The sequence below is a fragment of the Megalops cyprinoides genome, chromosome 21, assembly GCF_013368585.1.
Source record: "Megalops cyprinoides isolate fMegCyp1 chromosome 21, fMegCyp1.pri, whole genome shotgun sequence".
In the NCBI taxonomy this organism is placed as follows: domain Eukaryota; kingdom Metazoa; phylum Chordata; class Actinopteri; order Elopiformes; family Megalopidae; genus Megalops; species Megalops cyprinoides.
This window is the reverse complement of record NC_050603.1, coordinates 442,501-462,500: the sequence shown is the minus strand read 5'-3', so window position 1 is coordinate 462,500 and position 20,000 is coordinate 442,501. Positions and strand designations below refer to the sequence as shown.

The following is a 20,000-nucleotide window of genomic DNA, read 5'->3' as shown; positions in this document are numbered from 1 at the left end:
TGTGACCTTTTGTGTAAAAGGCAGCAGGTGTACGCTCCCACAGCCAATGAACGGCACCCTCCCCCACAGCGACAGCTGGTCACCATGGAGACCGGCTCAGTGGTGCCCCCCCTCCCTCCATGCCTGGGCACACCATCGTGTCTCATCACCTACACACATCCCAATGCACTTCATAAACTCCGCCCTCACAGCACAGACCCAATCACAGAGCGCAGAGACATCAGGGCCTGTCTGCACTCCACCCCAGGGGAGAGGATGCTTCAGTCAGGATGTGACCTCTGACCTCAGTATCACTATGTGTGCTGATCACCCAGCTGAGCTCACGTCACTCACAGCCCTGCTCTGATTGGCTGAATGAGCCCACCCCGACACAGCTGATGGGGGGGGGATCATGGCTGTCGTCAGTCACCAGCTGGGTGCCCCTCCTCCCATTTCAATGACCAAACACTTTTTATGAAGATGCGTTTCACAGGAAATGACATTAAACGAGCACCTGAGATCCTTCTCTGAAAAACTGTTCAGCTGATAACTAATCTCACGGTCTGCCTTTAAGTACAGCTCAATGCACATTCTGTGTGTGGGCTGCTGTGTGCTTCATACAGCCAATCAAACACCCTCCCAGAGGTTTCATTCTTCATTTAACCTCAGGGAACCTATCTGATTGGCCCGGACACCGGCTTATGTCCCACGCTTCTGTTTTCAGCCACTTTCCCTTCACCCCACAGAGGATCATAAAGAGACGCCTTTAACTTAGAGAAACAGGGTACGGCCGTCAGGACGCTAGAGGGTGGCAAAAACACAGCACACCTCACGCTTTCACACCCGCACCATGTGTGTGACACACAGACGTCACTTACACACAAAACAACTGACACCAGGTACCACACTAGCTAACATACAGGGCAAATAACTCTCACTCACCCTGGATACCAGCATCTGCTTAATAATGATGATGTAATCATAAGGATAATGAGATCAGTCACATTCAGGTGTCCCACCCATTCTATACCTGCAATATATTAAAAAGTATGAATGAATATAATATTGAACAAATATTCCAAACTCAAAGGCTGAAAATAAACAGAAAACGTTCTCAGAGAACGAATGCATTGATTTTCTGTAATTTGTCTTGTGACTTTGTTTTAGGGAGAGATTCTCTTTCCACCTCAATCACTCAAGAGTTCAGGCTCATATGTGTGTGCATATGAAACAGAGGTCAGTGATACGCGTTAACACGGCACTTACACTAATAACGCATTGGCTGCGGTGGCTGGAAGGCAGTCCCCGGACCGCCCGAACAGTGCGCTGCCGCACTAAGCGTGTTATATGTGATATGTTTAATGCCGTGGATGACAACAATAATTCTCCTTGGTATTATTATTCAGTCGCACTTAATAGCCTACGTCTGCGAATGGTTTATATCTTTATAATCGCACACAGTGTTCGCGAACAGGAGAGCCAACCTATAAAAGCACCGTCTACGAAAGTTACCTTAGCGAACATATTAACGCAAAGTCCTGCTACTGCTAACTGCCAATAATCTGCGACATGAATGATCACTTCGCTGCTGTGCATTCAGGATGCAAAACCTGCAACAAGTGCTGCTACAGCTTCAGCTTTCCAAATCTAGCTGCTGTAGTGTTTCGACACCGTTAGCTAGCTCGCTAACATGACAGTTTCCGGAGGGAATGCAGGTAGCTCGCAAGCTAACCAGGCTAACTATCGTGACAGTCACAGTCCCAGTGCGAGAGAAATTTAACATGTTACCATATGCCCGCGATCACACCGATCTGTCTTGCTGAAGCACGATAAAGGCATTACTACCCGAGGCGTGCCGCCCTGAGCCCTTTCGTTTACATTAGCGGAATATTTCTGCAACTTGACTCCAGTCTCCGCAGGAGCAGCGATCCTGCCCACTGCCTAACTTTGCTCGCAATAATACAAATGTTTCATGGTATCCAACTTGCTGATCAGCCTGCTGGCTACGCGCATTTCAGTGTTTGTTTAAAATGAGGCAGGATGTGAGCACGGTTCCGCAGGACCCCTCGCCGGCCGTGTGTCTGGTTTGTGTCGGGTGTCAGACCGCCAGCGGCGCATTCGGGGCCTAACGCTGCGCGCTGCCGTGTTCCGCACGTCTGCGAGTCGCTGCGGCCGCCTGCTCTCCTTCAGCGGCGCCTTTGTTACATCGAACGAGTAAAAAACTAACCCAAACTGGAATGCATGAGGGGTAAACGGCGCCTCGGAGCCGCTAAAGCCCATCAGCACCACACCTAGCAACAGTGCTGTCAGGACGCGGGCAGGAATGGCCGCCCGGGCGTCTCTCCGCGCCCGCAGCGAGCGGAGCTACTCACCGATGTGATTGTCCTCGATGTGCACGATCAGCTCCGCCAGGGACTCGAACTGCAGCCCGCAGCCGCCGAACCTGCAGCAGTTGGAGAAGAAGGAGGCAGCGGCGATGCCTGTCATGGTGTTACATTGAATGCGGCCGAAAGCGGGGGAGGAAGGAGCGGGGCACGGCGCAGACAGCGGCGGCAGCAGCTGGAGCAGCGGCGCGGGGGAGGGGGCGGAGAGGGGGTGGAGATGGGGCATCTGTCGGAGGAGGGACCACGACACGGCCACGACTGCCGTGACGTCACGCTTACCTGTTGCTGGCCGAAACCCCTCACCCCCAAACTTGCATAGGACCCTTTCGCATTATATTCATATATTCATGTGACTGTTAGGTTTGCAATATACAGTCCAAAGAAGCGCCTTTCCGAGCTGTTTTTCTGCTGAAACGCATTTCGCGAAACGCTGTCTACATCCATAGGCGTCATTTACGCTGGGGACATGTCCCCACCACTTTTTGTCGTGGCCCATTTCGTCCCCACCACTTTTTGAAAGCCTTTAGTTAGTTGAACCCGTCGTTGTCCCCAGCACTTTTCAAAACAAGCTCAAAACAGTGAACGCACTGCAACAGACACTAAAATCAGTCTGGTAAATCCTGATAACCAGAATGGATTAGAACGATATCAATCCCATACTCATTTATCCATATGCTCGATGTTCAGATCCTTTATTGCAACCAGCAATCAAACATAACTTATATGAGGGTACACGGAGTTTTGTGGTGTCGAAAAACTGAAAATACTTGTTTCATTTTGGCATTTATATCTATCCATTGTACACGTTTTTATATTTGTTGAAAAAAAGACAGGTGACGGGGTCTGACTTCCTTGTATCTTATCATATATTTTACGTGAATATATTGCACTACATTTAATTTTCAACAGGGTCTGGCAAATCGATAGCACTGTAGTAATTGCTCCATTACACAACTACCTGGACTGACTGGGGAGGGTCATATCTGAAAACACCTGCCTCCTGAACACATTTCTTCACAGTTGAAATCAGAATCCTACATGCCGCCTACTGTACCTTACAGAAGCACATTTATATCAAACTCATATAAAATATCAGGCCTCAAATATTGGTGTTGATGTCAGTGAAGAATGGAGCGAGACCGAGCAGCCAGACAGGGACAGACTCAGTGTATCAGGCCAGTGCTGAATGTAAACGGGGGTTTGTGTGTGTGAGCCCGTGTGCTGTATCTGCACGTGCATCCTCTGTGTGTATGCTTCCACAGTGTGACCACTAGGGGGCAGTGTGCACTGCAGAGCCCTGGTACAGAACCTCAGGGCTGTGAGAAATGTTGCAGTCTTCCTCTCATCTGCTCAGAAACATTTCTATAAACTATGATGCTAGACACAAGACAAAAAATCTGTCACAATTTGACAAACAGCAAATAAAATGTTAAAATCTGCAAATATATTAACCAGAAGCATAGAATGCTTTCAAAACAATGGAAACATACTCTTGGGTCAAGCATAAAAATAAATTTCCCCCACTCAAATAATTTCATGAAACTACAAGCTTATATTCTCAAAACAGTGAGTGCAAACCCCTCAACAGTAACATGTTTTCCCAAACCTTTATATCATTTCTGATTGCTTTTACACAACATTCAAATTCTGTATAAAGCACATTTTTGCATAACAGCATACACACATCTCTGTAATAGCCACAGACTCAGTCTAGTAAATCCTGTTGGCCAGAATGGATTACAATGGTATCACTCCCATATTAATTTGTCCATATTCTCACTGTTCAGATCCTTTAATGCAAAATGGTTCAATCAACACTCACAGCATGCAGGCCCACATGAGGCTACAGGGAGCTGCATGCTGTTGTTGAAAGTATTTGTTTCAGCTTAGTATGTTTGGGGGCTCTGTGCAGTAGGACATCCGTTGAGCTGATGATTTGCGCATTATGTGGTAGTTTGGGACTGCTGCTGTTAGGGAACGAGTCTCTCCCCACTGTTGTGCATGAAAACGATGGACGGACAGACGGACGGACAGGGGTGGAGAGAGAACATTTTGTATTAAATGCCGTTCCTGTGTTTATTTCCTTGGTGAAGGCAGCTGCAGTCCATCCCTGTGTGTTTGTGTAATTACACCGTTTTCTCTGACTGCGGCAGACGGCTGGGCTCCGGCCGCCCGCTCTCTGTTACAGCTTTATGGCAGCAGGTTTCACGCTTGATTAAGGGGAGAGTTAATGCTGGACCGCTGTGATGTCACACACAGGTCAGCAGGTCAGTTCTGCCACCGTAAATTCCTGTGACAGACAGTCAGAGAGCCGCTACGTCACTTTTACTGCCATAATTCATACTTTACACAGTGGCTCAGTGTGGGCTTTGCTGCATTGCTGGGATTTTTACAACACACTGGAGATGCTCCGTATCTCCACACTCATCCACACACACACACACACACACACACACACACGCTCACATGCACGCACACACACTCACTCACGCTCACATGCACACACACACACACACACACACACTCACATGCACGCACACACACACACTCACACACACACACGCTCACACACACACACGCTCACGCTCACATGCACGCACACACACACACACACACTCACTCACGCTCACATGCACGCACACACACACACACACACACTCACTCACGCTCACACACACACAAACAGATTTAGTCTCTCTCACACATAAATACATATTACAGTTTTTTAAATTGCTAACAAGCATCGGTCAATACTGAAACCACCTTTTCAAAACTCTTCATACAGTCTGCATTACCAACATGTATCTTGTATCTTGTATCTTTGTGCAGCAAACCAGTCTGTGACTGCAGCAGAGTGGTGGAATGTTACATTATCCCACACAACAACGGAGGGAGGGGAGTTTCTTGGCCCTCGACTTCTCTCCTCCGCTGGCACAAGTTGATTATGCAGGTCATCCAGGAAAGAAATGAGCCTCTCTGTATCGTAGTGGCCAATGAGTGGTTTGTGTAACAGCAAACCATCATTGGAGAGTGCTGCACACATTGTGATGTTAGCTTTTCTCTGGCCTGGGACATCCACGGTTGCTGTCTGTCCAATCACATTTCTTCCCCTGCAGTGTGTTTTTGCCAGGTTGAATCCAGCTTCATCCACAAAGATGAATGTATGTGCAGTTTGCCTGGCTTCCATCTCCATTACTCTCTAAAATACAGTAAATCCACAGTTTTACAGTACTTTACATTATGCATAGCTGTGTATGTACCCTGTTTGGTTATTGAAGAGTCATCTTACCTGGACATATTGATGCTGGAGTTCTTTCACATGTTCACGTTTCTCTCACAGGGTACAGTGTACAACTGCTTCATCCTTATTTTATGTTTCTCTAGCACTCTGGCAATTGTTGTTGTGCTGACCGTATTCACATTCCCAAAAGCGATACTGTCTGCCAGCACTCTGTCCCGAATTTCCCACAGTTTCATTGCATTGCTGCCAATTACCATGTCAACAATGGCAATTTCCTGAAAAACATCTGAAAATATTCTGCCCCTCCCTCCTATGAGAGGTCACCTGTGGATCCTACTGTAAAACACAAAACAATCAATATATTTCAGAATGTCAGTACATGTAAAAATGTAAACATACTGTATTTTACTGTGATATGGAGTTCAATTATCATTGAAGGATGCCCATCTCACTGGTTGTTTTGCCGGAAAATTCGTACTATTGATGCAACTGTTGAACGCTGCAGATTTGGTTGCACCCTTGAACCAGCCTCTCTCAAAGAGAGACCATGGTTTACAACATGATCAATAATTATGGCCCTTATCTCATCGGAGACCACCTCTCTTGGTCTTCCTCTCCTTTGTCCCCCACGCATTCTCCCTCTCCCTGCCACTCTTCTGTCCCCACCAACCTGTCTTCCTCGATCCATGTTTCCAAACAAAATCATTCCGAAGCCGTCCCCTTTTGTCTGTTTGGTAACAAGACTAAAAACAGGGCACCTGGGTAGGCTTTCAGCTGAAATTGCAATCAGCTGTGTTTGGAATGATTATTATTTCATTTTATTGTAAATATTCTGCTAAGATTTTGTATATATATGAATATGGTTACTGCAGAAATGCAAAAAAAATTGCCATCATTCTGTTTTGAATGTGTTTTTAATAGTTTTGAAAACAGTGTGTTAGCATTTGAAAAATGTGCTGCAAATATATAATGTTTTGCAGGTGGTGGAGTATGAATGAGAAAAGAGTTTATGGACTTTGGACAATGTGGTCATTGAAAGCTTCATTGTGAAAGCAATGAAAAATGATTCACAATTTGGTCCACATAGACTTCTGTTTCGCTGACTGTGTGAAGAGTTTTGACAATGTGACTTTAGTTTTGACCAATGCATGTTTGCAGTCGAAAAAAACTGTAGTTAGGTATATAAATGAGTGAGGCGTTCCAGGCGGTGCTGAAAGGCGGAGCTGTAAAGTATCTCAGGCTGACGGAATTCAGACTCTGCCCCCTCGGGTCCGCTGGTCCTGCATCGCGTTACCGGTAGAATAAATAACTCTGCACAGCGTGAGTAACTGCATCTCTCAGAGCCGGCGCTCGCAGCCGCCGTAAGCGCTACATTATTTATTTACACTGACCGATTCCATTATTCACGGCTCCTCTCCGTTCTCTCTCCTCACCGAGAGCGGGGATCTGCCGCCGACGTGTTTATTATGGTCTGGCCAACGGTCATTTCCTGAGATTCGATCCCCCAGGTTTCTGAAGCAAAACTTCCTGACTGTTTCATTTCACTTTGTTCACCAAAAGCGGGGATTGGAAACAAGTAGCATTACTTATATTGTGCAATCGGAACTCAGAGAAACACGGTAAAATGTACGTTTGGCTACAGCAGACGTGGCCGGACAGTGTGTTCTGGGCTCTGTCTCCGACCTGCTGTCAGTGACCGGCCCTGATCGGCTCTCCCCGCCCCGCCTGACCCGCATGGGGCCGGTCACACCCACCGTACGCTCCGCCGGCCCGTCCTGGAGCGTCGGGGCGCTAACCCCGCCTCCTAGCGGACCGCAATGATTTAGAAGTTCAGGAATCCCACGTGACGTCACCGTGGGGTGATGTAATGCTTCTCTAAATAGATCGTATTGTAATCCTCTCTCAGTCCAACGTGGTTCCTCCAAGAGCGCCTCGTCTTCTCTACACTTGTTTGGTAAGTTGTTCAGATTGTCCGCCAGAAGCAGAAACACTTCAAAGGCAAAACCGAGCCTTGAAGTCGTTGGATGTTAAGGATCTTTTTGCTAATACTTTGATTTTGTGTGCACTGTTGGGACAGTACATCTCTGTGCTGTCGTACAGCGCAGCGAAATGTTCCCGAGCAGAAAAGCATCTATTTGGGGTGCGTGACCGCACGCGTCGGCAGCGGCTTGCGGTGGTTGTTGTCAGGTCCCCTCTGAGAGCGGCTCAGGTTAACGGTAATAACGTTATGGCTATTTTTTTCTTTGTTTTCGTTGTTTTCTCTTTTTCTGTTTTAGTTGATGATGAATTGAGTATGACGTCTCTGGAGGGCTGATTGACGTGCACACAGCTGTTGAATGCTGCGGTGTTTGAGCGCGTGAGTGTCTTTTAGGGACAGAGTGGGGTCAGACACTAAAGTTGTCCTGACTTCTCTACCCTTCGGCCAGAAAGAGAAACGCCGTGGGTTATGCGCGGGTAACTGCGCGCCGGTGACTCGGGACCGTCCCGGATGCGCAGACACTTCCCGGGGCTCGTCTGCACGCGCCGAGACGGTAAGAGGGATGGTGCCTTCAGAGTCATTCCTGGAGTCACGGCGGCATCTCAAACTTAAATCAGTTGACATGGTCCCTACTATCGCATTATGTCCTGTGCCGAAGAACAGCGCCTGTGCATATCCCTAACTCCGTTTCTGCTCGTTCTCCTGCTAAAACATGGTGTAAGTGAGTTTTGATCGGTGTATAGGTGCATATGTCGCGTGTTGCATGGCCACGGGGAACTTCGTGATGTTGGGGCAGTTGTGCAAGTGCAGTTTTACTGTGAAAAAGTGACACATTTGAGCATGACGTCATTCTGCTTCTCGGAGGATTTGATTAAATGCCGGAGTTACTGAAGGTCGCAGGCCGACGTGCTGACGCAGCACTTCGCGGTTACCAGCGCATGGACTGAAAGCAGTTCTTTAATATGGAGTCAAAGCTGGAACAAATACATTTCTATTGCTGTTTAACCAGTACGGTTCTGTTTGTATATTTTTCTGACTTTTACATAGTAAGTAAAACAGCTTTAATGAAAGTTTCATTTCCATTTGCTGGCAGAAAATGCTTTCACGAAATGCAGCTGGACCGACGCCCTTGTGTAGGCCTATGTATTTTTAAAAACAATTATTGTTTGAACAAAGGTTTAATTTCATTCCAGTAGAACACTGTTATTGTTGTTGTTACCGTTATTAAAATAATCTTTATCATACTGTTATTTTAGAATGAATAATAATAATAATACAGTTTTATCAATTGAACTATTCCTCATAATCTTACAGTAAACAGAATCGGTACAAATGATTTCGTCGTCAGAAAAAACGCGTCTCGGTGTAGCGCAGGTTTCCGTCGCTGGGGGTCGCTGCGCGAAGCTCCGCAGGGAAACGGGGCGGTCGGAGAGGCTCGTGTGGCGCTTTCTTCCGCTCCTCATTGCCTGCTTACGATGACGTTGATCACACCCAGAGACTGATCTGACCACATAACACAGGGACTGTTAGGCTACTGTTGCAAGAGTTGGACTCAGTGAGTGCTATAAGACAGGCCTGATGTATGTGAAAACCCCTGCTTTTTAGAAGAATAAACATTAGCTATCCATAATACCCATACTGCTCCCAGTACAAACATAACTGCCTCTCTGCAGCAATGTGGTGTAGCAGGGCTCTGAACCCAGAAGCTACCGCTTTGATTCTCCAGGAGGCCTCTTTCGTTGCACCCTGAGGTACCCCAACACATATCAATACCCAGACATACCTCAACATGCAGCTGTATGAATGTGTATGTTCCTGCTTGTAATGTTTCTGTCTGCCTGTCTGTCGGTGTGGGTGTGTCCATGTGCTTCTGTTTTGTTTTCAGCTGATCGCCCCGCCTCCCACCCCGCCCGTCTGCCCTGCTGCCACGCCCACCACCTGAAGCCCATCGCCCCACCTCCCATCCCGCCTATCTACCCTGCTGCCACGCCCACCACCTGAAGCCCATCGCCCCACCTCCCATCCCGCCCGTCTGCCCTGCTGCCACGCCCACCACCTGAAGCCCATCGCCCCGCCTCCCATCCCGCCTGTCTGCCCTGCTGCCACGCCCACCACCTGAAGCCCATCGCCCCACCTCCCACCCCGCCCGTCTGCCCTGCTGCCACGCCCACCACCTGAAGCCCATCGCCCCACCTCCCATCCCGCCTATCCGCCCTGCTGCCACGCCCACCACCTGAAGCCCATCGCCCCACCTCCCATCCCGCCCGTCTGCCCTGCTGCCACGCCCACCACCTGAAGCCCATCGCCCCACCTCCCTTCCCGCCTATCCGCCCTGCTGCCACGCCCACCACCTGAAGCCCATCGCCCCACCTCCCACCCCGCCCGTCTGCCCTGCTGCCACGCCCACCACCTGAAGCCCATCGCCCCACCTCCCATCCCGCCTATCCGCCCTGCTGCCACGCCCACCACCTGAAGCCCATCGCCCCACCTCCCTTCCCGCCTATCCGCCCTGCTGCCACGCCCACCACCTGAAGCCCATCGCCCCACCTCCCTTCCCGCCTATCTGCCCTGCTGCCACGCCCACCACCTGAAGCCCATCGCCCCACCTCCCATCCCGCCCGTCTGCCCTGCTGCCACGCCCACCACCTGAAGCCCATCGCCCCACCTCCCTTCCCGCCTATCCGCCCTGCTGCCACGCCCACCACCTGAAGCCCATCGCCCCACCTCCCATCCCGCCTATCCGCCCTGCTGCCACGCCCACCACCTGAAGCCCATCGCCCCACCTCCCATCCCGCCTATCCGCCCTGCTGCCACGCCCACCACCTGAAGCCCATCGCCCCACCTCCCATCCCGCCTGTCTGCCCTGCTGCCACGCCCACCACCTGAAGCCCATCGCCCCACCTCCCATCCCGCCTGTCTGCCCTGCTGCCACGCCCACCACCTGAAGCCCATCGCCCCACCTCCCATCCCGCCTGTCTGCCCTGCTGCCACGCCCACCACCTGAAGCCCATCGCCCCACCTCCCATCCCGCCTGTCTGCCCTGCTGCCACGCCCACCACCTGAAGCCCATCACCCCACCTCCCATCCCGCCTGTCTGCCCTGCTGCCACGCCCACCACCTGAAGCCCATCGCCCCACCTCCCATCCCGCCCGTCTGCCCTGCTGCCACGCCCACCACCTGAAGCCCATCGCCCCGCCTCCCATCCCACCTATCCGCCCTGCTGCCACGCCCACCACCTGAAGCCCATCGCCCCACCTCCCATCCCGCCCGTCTGCCCTGCTGCCACGCCCACCACCTGAAGCCCATCACCCCACCTCCCATCCCGCCTATCCGCCCTGCTGCCACGCCCACCACCTGAAGCCCATCGCCCCACCTCCCATCCCGCCCATCACCCCACCTCCCATCCCGCCTATCCGCCCTGCTGCCACGCCCACCACCTGAAGCCCATCCTGCACACCTGTTCCCTGTTATCTCATCACCAGCCTGTGTATATACACCCCTCTATCTGCTCTGTTTGTCTCACTGAATCAGTCTGTTTTTCCCCACCTGTTTTGTCTTTTGCTTGCTCTGGGTTTTGACGTTCTGCCTGTTCTTTGGATTTTGAACTTGCCTTGTTTTTTTGGATTTACTGCCTGTGGATTTTCTGGTTTTGACTTGAACCGTTTTGTTACTACAGTTTTGGATTGTCATCAAATAAACACCTGGTTTGTTGTCCCGTTGTGCTCCTGGGTCCTTCCACCTGAAAGCCTGACCTCTCTGCACAGTTGCAGGGAGAGAGAGAGAGAGAGGGAGAGGGAGAGGGGGAGAGAGAGCAGTCTACAGGGAATTGCAGAGACAGCATCACTCTGCACAGAGTTACACAGGAAGTGATGTCAGGGAGAGATTACAGACCACAGAGGGAGACAGATCCACTGGGGCACTGCTACATAAAAAGCTACCAGGCTATGTTTACAGATTCTTACTGATGTAATCATAGCCTCCCAGGTGAGGGGAGAGAGGAGAACTGTGCTAAAAAGTCAGAGCAGCTTTACCTGGACCATCAATTAGCTCACCTCCGCTTTGCTGATGCAGCATGCGCCATGCAGCATGTGATAGCAAAACGTTCTGACTTATTTATTGTTGGTTCAAACAGAGATCCTGAGTGTTAACTAACTTTGGAGTTCTCCGCTACAACTCAGGTTTAAGCCTGGCAAGGGAAATCTGAAAACAGTTTTATTCTAACGGTTCAAGAAATTTGTACACCGTGTTAAAAGCCACATGGCAGAAGCTCTTTTTGAAACTTTCTCAGGATTAGGAGGGTGAGAATATTATGAGGAAGGAAGAAGGTAGAGAAGACCTGTTTAATTACAGTGTAAGAGAGAGCCACTCTGTTTGAGACAGCTCTGTGACAGTGTAGCATGTGACACAGTGCAGTGTGCTGACTCACATCAGGGGTGTGAGACCAGGCTCCCTTTTCTGCAGTATGCTCTGATTCTGTGTAGTTTTTAAGTAAACACACTTCTGGCGATTCTGTCCTACAGCTGAGACCTTTGGCGGGGCTTAAGCAGTGAGGCGGGGCTTGTGTGGTGGGCGGGGTTAGGTGCATGGCTGTGTGTGATGCTTTTTCTGCTCCCCCTGCAGCTGAACGCGGAGGCGGGGATGAGTGTGGAGCAGGACCGGCCGTACGCCTGCAGCGCTCCGGACTGCTTACAGGTGAGTACAGGTGACAACATCAGCTTAATGGCTGTTTTCAAATGCAACATGTCCAAGGAAAGATGGATTTTTGTGGGCTTTCCTGACACAAACCTACTTATTAAATATTAACAGCACAGAGTCTGTTTTCACAGTAGAAGGCCCATCCACCACGGACATCATTAGTGCTTCAGTATGAGGAACATGCTGAATATTTGCAACAGTGACACGTTAGGAAGACTCTGTTGTAATATCACAGCACAGCAGTATTCTCCAGCCCCGGTTATTCCGTCATGCTGTTTTTCACTGAGGCACTGACAGCGGCAGTGATGTCCTCGGTGAAGGTGTATTGTTGGAGATGTGCTTATGCAATTAGAAAAATAAAACTAAAGGTATTTCACAGATTTTTTTCTATTTTTTCCAGTTTTTCTGGAATTAAAGATGATTTCCACAATAAATAATTTGAAAAGTGGTGTTTATTGAATCAAATGCAGTTGAATTTAATAAAAAAAAAAAACAGCTGATCTTTTACAGTTCTCTGCTTCCTGCTCCACCCCAAATCCACTGAGCATGCTCAGACTGCTGACTCCGCCCCTCTGTGTCCGGCAGCGCTTCCCTACAGAAGATCACCTGATGATCCACCGGCACAAGCATGAGATGACCCTCAAATTCCCCTGCGTGAAACCCGACAGCCTGCTGGCAGGTGCGGAAGAGCCCTGTGTGTGTGTGTGTGAGTGTGTGTGTGTGTGTGAGTGTGAGTGAGTGTGTGTGAGTGAGTGTGTGAGTGAGTGTGTGTGTGTGTGTGTGTGTGTGTGTGTGTGTGTGTGTGTGTGTGTGTGTGTGTGAGTGTGTGTGTGTGTGTGTGAGTTTGTGTGTGTGTGTGTGTGTGTGTGTGTGAGTGTGTGTGTGTGTGTGTGAGTTTGTGTGTGTGTGAGTGTGAGTGTGAGTGAGTGAGTGTGTGAGTGTGTGTGTGACATCTCCCTCTCTCTATGGTCCCAGACCAGACTCCCACGCCGACGCGCTTCCTGAAGAACTGTGAGGAGGTGGGGCTGTTCAGCGAACTCGACTCCATCGAGCATGCGGAGGAGGACAGCAAGCAGGTGAGGGAGACGTTGCGCCTGTCTGCCCACACCCGTCTGCCCCTCTGAGCCCACACCCGTCTGCCCCTCTGAGCCCACACCCGTCTGCCCCTCTGAGCCCACACCCATCTGCCCCTCTGAGCCCACACCCGTCTGCCCCTCTGAGCCCGCACCCGTCTGCCCACACCCGTCTGCCCCTCTGAGCCCACACCCGTCTGCCCCTCTGAGCCCACACCCATCTGCCCCTCTGAGCCCACACCCGTCTGCCCCTCTGAGCCCGCACCCGTCTGCCCACACCCGTCTGCCCCTCTGAGCCCACACCCGTCTGCCCCTCTGAGCCCACACCCATCTGCCCACACCCGTCTGCCCCTCTGAGCCCACACCCGTCTGCCCCTCTGAGCCCACACCCGTCTGCCCACACCCGTCTGCCCCTCTGAGCCCACACCCGTCTGCCCCTCTGAGCCCACACCCGTCTGCCCCTCTGAGCCCACACCCATCTGCCCACACCCGTCTGCCCCTCTGAGCCCACACCCGTCTGCCCCTCTGAGCCCACACCCGTCTGCCCCTCTGAGCCCACACCCGTCTGCCCCTCTGAGCCCGCACCCGTCTGCCCACACCTGCCTGGTACTTAACCCCACTCAACACCTGCAGCTATGCCTCATTGGTGGGAAAGGCAGGTCATGCTGTTGCATCTGAGGCGTAATTCCACACAGGTTAACGTGCAGAGCTGCCCTGATGTCTGTCTGCCTGTTGCAGAACCTGTCCTGCCAGGACCGCCTGACCAACCCCGGCTCCAGCATCGCCATCCAGCAGCCATTGCCCTCCCCCCAGTCCAGCTCTGTCATCACCCAGGCCCCCTCCACCAATCGGCAGATAGGGTGAGTCATCATTCAGGCCCCCTCCACCAATCGGCAGATAGGGTGTGCTGTAGTGTGTAGGAAGATTATTGTAGAGGCAGAGCTGCAGTGTGTCAGTGGGTTGCTGTAGAGGCAGAGTTGCAGTGTGTCAGAGTGTCAGTGTGTCGGGTAATTCATGCAGACACTGCTTCGGTAAAGCTGGGTGAGTCACTGTGTGTCACTGGCTGAGGCTCACCTCACTGTGTTAGTTTTGGACGATAGTGCAGGAAAACACTGCCTTTATCCTCACTGATCCGAAACCCCGCGGAAACATCCAGACTGCGCTGGGGAGGCAGGCGTGGGGCAGGCGTGGGGCAGGCGTGAGGGTGTGCTGAGGCAGGTGTGAGGGTGTGCTGAGGCAGGCGTGAGGCAGGTGTGGGGCAGGTGTGGGGCAGGTGTGAGGGTGTGCTGAGGCAGGTGTGAGGGTGTGCTGAGGCAGGCGTGGGGCAGGCGTGAGGCAGGCGTGAGGCAGGTGTGAGGGTGTGCTGAGGCAGGCGTGGGGCAGGCGTGGGGCAGGCGTGGGGCAGGCGTGGAGCAGGCGTGGGGCAGGCGTGAGGCAGGTGTGGAGCAGGCGTGAGGCAGGCGTGGGGCAGGCGTGGGGCAGGCGTGAGGCAGGCGTGGGGCAGGCGTGGGGCAGGCGTGGGGCAGGCGTGGGGCAGGCGTGAGGCAGGTGTGGAGCAGGCGTGAGGCAGGCGTGGGGCAGGTCTGAGGCAGGTCTGAGGCAGGTCTGAGGCAGGTGTGAGGGTATGCTGAGGCAGGCGTGAGGCAGGCCGCACTGGTCCGGTGGTCCCTTTGTCCTGCGTTAGCTGCTGATCACATGATTGGATCTGTTATTCCGCTCATTCAGGCAGAACCTGAGTCAGGCTGTACTGAGGACCTACTGAGCTGCCCTCAATGTGCCTGATTTCACCTGGGAATCTAACTCTGCATGATAACTAACTTAAAATAATGACATAAAATAGACACTAAATGAACTTAGAATAACAGCCCTAAGTACACGTCCGGCAACACTGAGAAAATGATAAAGATAATGGTGAAGGAGTCACCTGCAGTCACCTGCACTCACCTGCAGTCACCTGCAGTCACGCAGTGCTTCCGGTTTCCAGTCTGTACCACCTGCAGGTATTACAGACAGATCACTGAGAGAGGCGGTCATGTGACTGCAATGCTTTCCCCCCTAACAGGGGAGGGGCAGTGGTTGTGTTTCTTTCCTCCCCTGATCACAGCGGGTAGCACAGACTGGCCGTGTGGGTGTGCAGTTATGTGTGTGTGTTTGTTCGAGTGTGTTTGTTAGCGTGAGTGTAAGAGTGTGTGTTTGAGTGTGCGTGACCGTGTGTTTGCTAGCGTGAGTGTAACAGTGTGTGTTAGTGGGATTGTACTCAGGGGAGGAACGCCCAAACTCTCTCTGGTCCTTCATTCCAGCAACAATTTGTCATGTCTGCCTGAACACACAACCCTGCACACAGAGAAGGGAGGGAGAGAGAGAGAGAGAGAAGGGGAGAGAAAGAGAGGGGGAGAGAGAGAGAGAGAGAGAGAAGGAGAGGGAGAGAGAAGGAGGTGGTGGTGTTCAGGGCAGAGAGAGGAAGAGTAATAACGGACTAATGGTGAAAGATGATGTCATACCCAAAACACAGGTATCCCAGGTAACCAGCCTACATACAGAAACATCCCCGATACTCCAGCACATTCAGGTACTCAAGTGCACCCCAAAACCCAAGAGTGTCCAAACACCCCAAGACCCACATGAACCTCGACCCCCGAACCACCCCGCGCCCTGGCCCTGCCGCTCTCCTGCCGCCCTAGCCCTGCCGCCCTGGCCCTGCCGCCCTGGCCCTGCCGCCCTGGCCCTGCCGCCCTGGCCCTGCCGCTCTGGCCCTGCCGCCCTGGCCCTGCCGCCCTGGCCCTGCCGCCCTGGCCCTGCCGCTCTGGCCCTGCGGCTCTGGCCCTGCCGCCCTGGCCCTGCCGCCCTGGCCCTGCCGCTCTGGCCCTGCCGCTCTGGCCCTGCGGCTCTGGCCCTGCGGCTCTGGCCCTGCGGCGCCCTCTCCTGCTGGTTACAGGCGGGTGCTGGAAGAGCCTCCAGCTGCGAGCTGTTACGCCTCTGTTTCCCCTCGTTGCCGTGGCAATGGCGCTGGCCGCCCGCCGAGCACTGGGTCCGAGCCCAGGGGTGTTTCAGCTCCTCTGAAGGGCTGGTGATGACCTCATCAGCGCAGGGTGGGGGCATTACATCATCACTGAAGATCATACAGAGGGGGGGTACAGCCGTGCCTCTCCCCATCTCACCCTCTCCCTCTCTCTCCCTCTCTCTCTCTCTCTCTCCCTTTCTCTCTCACCCTCTCCCTCTCTCCCCCTCTCTCTCTCTTTCTCTCTCTCTCCCTTTCTCTCTCCCTCTCTCCCTCTTTCTCTCTCTCTCCCTTTCTCTCTCCCTCTCTCCCTCTTTCTCTCTCCCCCTCCCTCCCTCTTTCTCTCTCTGTCTCTCTCTCCCGCCCTCTGTCTCTCTCTCTCTCTCTCTCTCTGCAGGCCTCTCCCTGGCTCCCTCTCCTGCCTGCTGCACCAGCCTCTGCCCGCCTCCATGCCCGGTGTTCTGCCTGACCCCGCCCTGCCAGGGTCCTCAGCGCTGCAGATACCTGTGAGCGGAGAGAGAGAGTCACAGCCCACACACTCACCTGTGTCTCACACACCCTCACCTCTTTCTCACACACCCTCACCTGTCTGTATGATTGAATGCTGTGTATAATGACAGTGTTAGCTGTGGTTTTGATTGGTTCTTTCTGCAGCAGGTAGAGAGGCACCTGTCCATGGGTTCCAGCATGCTGGGTCTGCAGGGCCCCGCCCACCTCAGCGGCTCCTGCTCTGCCCCCCAGGGGTCCTCTGTGCACTCAGACACCAAGCAGGTGAGCTCTCTGCCTGTAATCACACCTGTCTCAGTCTCTCTCCCTGTCTCTCTCTCTCTTATAGCAGATGTTCTTGTCCAGAGCAACTTACGTAGGTGACAATTTATACATGTTATCCATTTATACAGCTGGATATTTACTGAGGCAATTCTGGGTTAAGTGCCCTGCCCACATGTTCAGCAGCAGGGAATAGAACTGGTAATCTTTGGGTTAGGAGCCCTGTCCTTACCGCTACACCACACTGCTGCCCTGCTCCTTACCGCTACAACACACTGCTGCTCCTTAGAGTTGGAGTGGCTCTGAGGGTGGGAGTGGCTCTGAGGGTTGGAGTGGCTCTGAGGGTTGGAGTGGCTCTGAGGGTTGGAGTGGCTCTGAGGGTGGGAGTGGCTCTGAGGGTGGGAGTGGCTCTGAGGGTGGGAGTGGCTCTGAGGGTTGGAGTGGCTCTGAGGGTGGGAGTGGCTCTGAGGGTGGGAGTGGCTCTGAGGGTGGGAGTGGCTCTGAGGGTTGGAGTGGCTCTGAGGGTGGGAGTGGCTCTGAGGGTTGGAGTGGCTCTGAGGGTTGGAGTGGCTCTGAGGGTGGGAGTGGCTCTGAGGGTGGGAGTGGCTCTGAGGGTGGGAGTGGCTCTGAGGGTTGGAGTGGCTCTGAGGGTGGGAGTGGCTCTGAGGGTGGGAGTGGCTCTGAGGGTTGGAGTGGCTCTGAGGGTGGGAGTGGCTCTGAGGGTGGGAGTGGCTCTGAGGGTGGGAGTGGCTCTGAGGGTTGGAGTGGCTCTGAGGGTGGGAGTGGCTCTGAGGGTGGGAGTAGGTGCTGTTTTGAGCAATGCCATGTGTTCCCACTGCTGTTGACCTGGCACGGGTGGCGTGTGTGACATCATCTTTGGCGCGCTGTAATTGTGGGAGGGGAGACGTCCCCATAGGAGCGCCTCATCACCCCCAGCAAGAGGTGCTGTGGAAATGAGATAAAAGAGTCTGGAACTGCTAACAAATCATCTCTCAAATGAAGCCTTTTCCGTGTATGCAGCTTATAATGGAACATTTTATTGCTTCGTATTAAAATTTGAACAATATAACACATTTGTGTGAGAGTGTGTGAGAGTGTGTGAGAGTGTGTGAGAGTGTGTAGCTGTGTCCCCATTCCTCCCTGGAGCAGTGCTGAGCTGAGAGACCTGCACTGGGAGAGAGAATTTAATATTATTTAATATTTAATGTTGTTCATTATTCTGGCAGCCCTGCGTGTGTTCGTCCTGCCAGTGAAGCAGCAGAGAGAGAGAGCTGCTCTGTGGCGCATAAAGACTGTCCCGTCACTGTGCCACAGAAGGGCAGTGAGAAACGGCCACACTCACGTCAGCAAACCTGTGTCATGTTTATATGCTGAAGCAAAGTCAGTGGAATGAGAAATGATCCCTCTGACCCTCCTCACTGTGGAAGAACAGACAGGGTGCTGCCGGAGTGTTACAGACAGTGCTGCCGGAGTGTTACAGGGTGCTGTCGGAGTGCTACAGACAGTGCTGTCGGAGTGTTACAGGGTGCTGCCGGAGTGTTACAGGGTGCTGCCGGAGTGCTACAGGGTGCTGTCGGAGTGTTACAGACAGTGCTGTCGGAGTGTTACAGGGTGCTGTCGGAGTGTTACAGACAGTGCTGTCGGAGTGTTACAGGGTGCTGTCGGAGTGTTACAGACAGTGCTGCCGGAGTGTTACAGGGTGCTGTCGGAGTGTTACAGACAGTGCTGTCGGAGTGTTACAGGGTGCTGTCGGAGTGTTACAGGGTGCTGCCGGAGTGTTACAGGGTGCTGCCGGAGTGTTACAGGGTGCTGCCGGAGTGTTACAGGGTGCTGCCGGAGTGTTACAGACAGTGCTGTCGGAGTGTTACAGGGTGCTGCCGGAGTGTTACAGACAGTGCTGTCGGAGTGTTACAGGGTGCTGCCGGAGTGCTACAGGGTGCTGCCGGAGTGTTACAGGGTGCTGCCGGAGTGTTACAGGGTGCTGTCGGAGTGCTACAGGGTGCTGCCGGAGTGTTACAGACAGTGCTGTCGGAGTGTTACAGGGTGCTGCCGGAGTGTTACAGACAGTGCTGTCGGAGTGTTACAGGGTGCTGCCGGAGTGCTACAGGGTGCTGCCGGAGTGTTACAGGGTGCTGCCGGAGTGTTACAGGGTGCTGTCGGAGTGTTACAGGGTGCTGCCGGAGTGTTACAGGGTGCTGCCGGAGTGTTACAGGGTGCTGCCGGAGTGTTACAGACAGTGCTGTCGGAGTGTTACAGGGTGCTGCCGGAGTGTTACAGACAGTGCTGTCGGAGTGTTACAGGGTGCTGCCGGAGTGCTACAGGGTGCTGCCGGAGTGTTACAGGGTGCTGCCGGAGTGTTACAGGGTGCTGTCGGAGTGCTACAGGGTGCTGCCGGAGTGTTACAGACAGTGCTGTCGGAGTGTTACAGGGTGCTGCCGGAGTGTTACAGACAGTGCTGTCGGAGTGTTACAGGGTGCTGCCGGAGTGCTACAGGGTGCTGCCGGAGTGTTACAGGGTGCTGCCGGAGTGTTACAGGGTGCTGCCGGAGTGTTACAGGGTGCTGCCGGAGTGTTACAGGGTGCTGCCGGAGTGTTACAGGGTGCTGCCGGAGTGCTACAGGGTGCTGCCGGAGTGTTACAGGGTGCTGCCGGAGTGTTACAGGGTGCTGCCGGAGTGTTACAGGGTGCTGCCGGAGTGTTACAGGGTGCTGCCGGAGTGTTACAGACAGTGCTGCCGGAGTGTTACAGGGTGCTGCCGGAGTGTTACAGACAGTGCTGCCGGAGTGTTACAGGGTGCTGTAGGAGTGTTACAGACAGTGCTGCCGGAGTGTTACAGACAGTGCTGCCGGAGTGTTACAGGGTGCTGTAGGAGTGTTACAGGGTGC

At 53.1% G+C, this 20,000-nt stretch overlaps 2 protein-coding genes across 4 annotated transcripts in view; one reads left to right on the top strand and one right to left on the bottom strand.

Annotated features, from left to right (window-relative positions):
• Positions 1–2,514, bottom strand: part of jazf1a (JAZF zinc finger 1a) — a 10,741-nt gene extending 8,227 nt beyond the window's left edge. Inside the window, exon 1 of one of the 2 annotated variants that reach the window (XM_036515761.1) lies at positions 2,352–2,514. In XM_036515761.1, coding sequence (XP_036371654.1) covers positions 2,352–2,466 — 115 coding nt within the window. In that variant the 5' untranslated portion in view covers positions 2,467–2,514. The remainder of the gene's footprint in view (positions 1–2,351) is intronic. The other variant, XM_036515762.1, reaches the window with a different exon arrangement.
• Positions 2,515–7,498: 4,984 nt separating this feature from the next.
• creb5a (cAMP responsive element binding protein 5a) overlaps positions 7,499–20,000 on the top strand; it is a 17,178-nt gene continuing 4,676 nt past the window's right edge. Inside the window, exons 1-7 of one of the 2 annotated variants that reach the window (XM_036515897.1) lie at positions 7,499–7,558; positions 12,203–12,274; positions 12,863–12,956; positions 13,253–13,353; positions 14,089–14,210; positions 16,746–16,854; positions 17,006–17,119. In XM_036515897.1, coding sequence (XP_036371790.1) covers positions 12,221–12,274; positions 12,863–12,956; positions 13,253–13,353; positions 14,089–14,210; positions 16,746–16,854; positions 17,006–17,119 — 594 coding nt within the window. In that variant the 5' untranslated portion in view covers positions 7,499–7,558; positions 12,203–12,220. Of the gene's footprint in view, positions 7,559–12,202; positions 12,275–12,862; positions 12,957–13,252; positions 13,354–14,088; positions 14,211–16,745; positions 16,855–17,002; positions 17,120–20,000 lie in introns of both variants that reach the window. The other variant, XM_036515896.1, reaches the window with a different exon arrangement.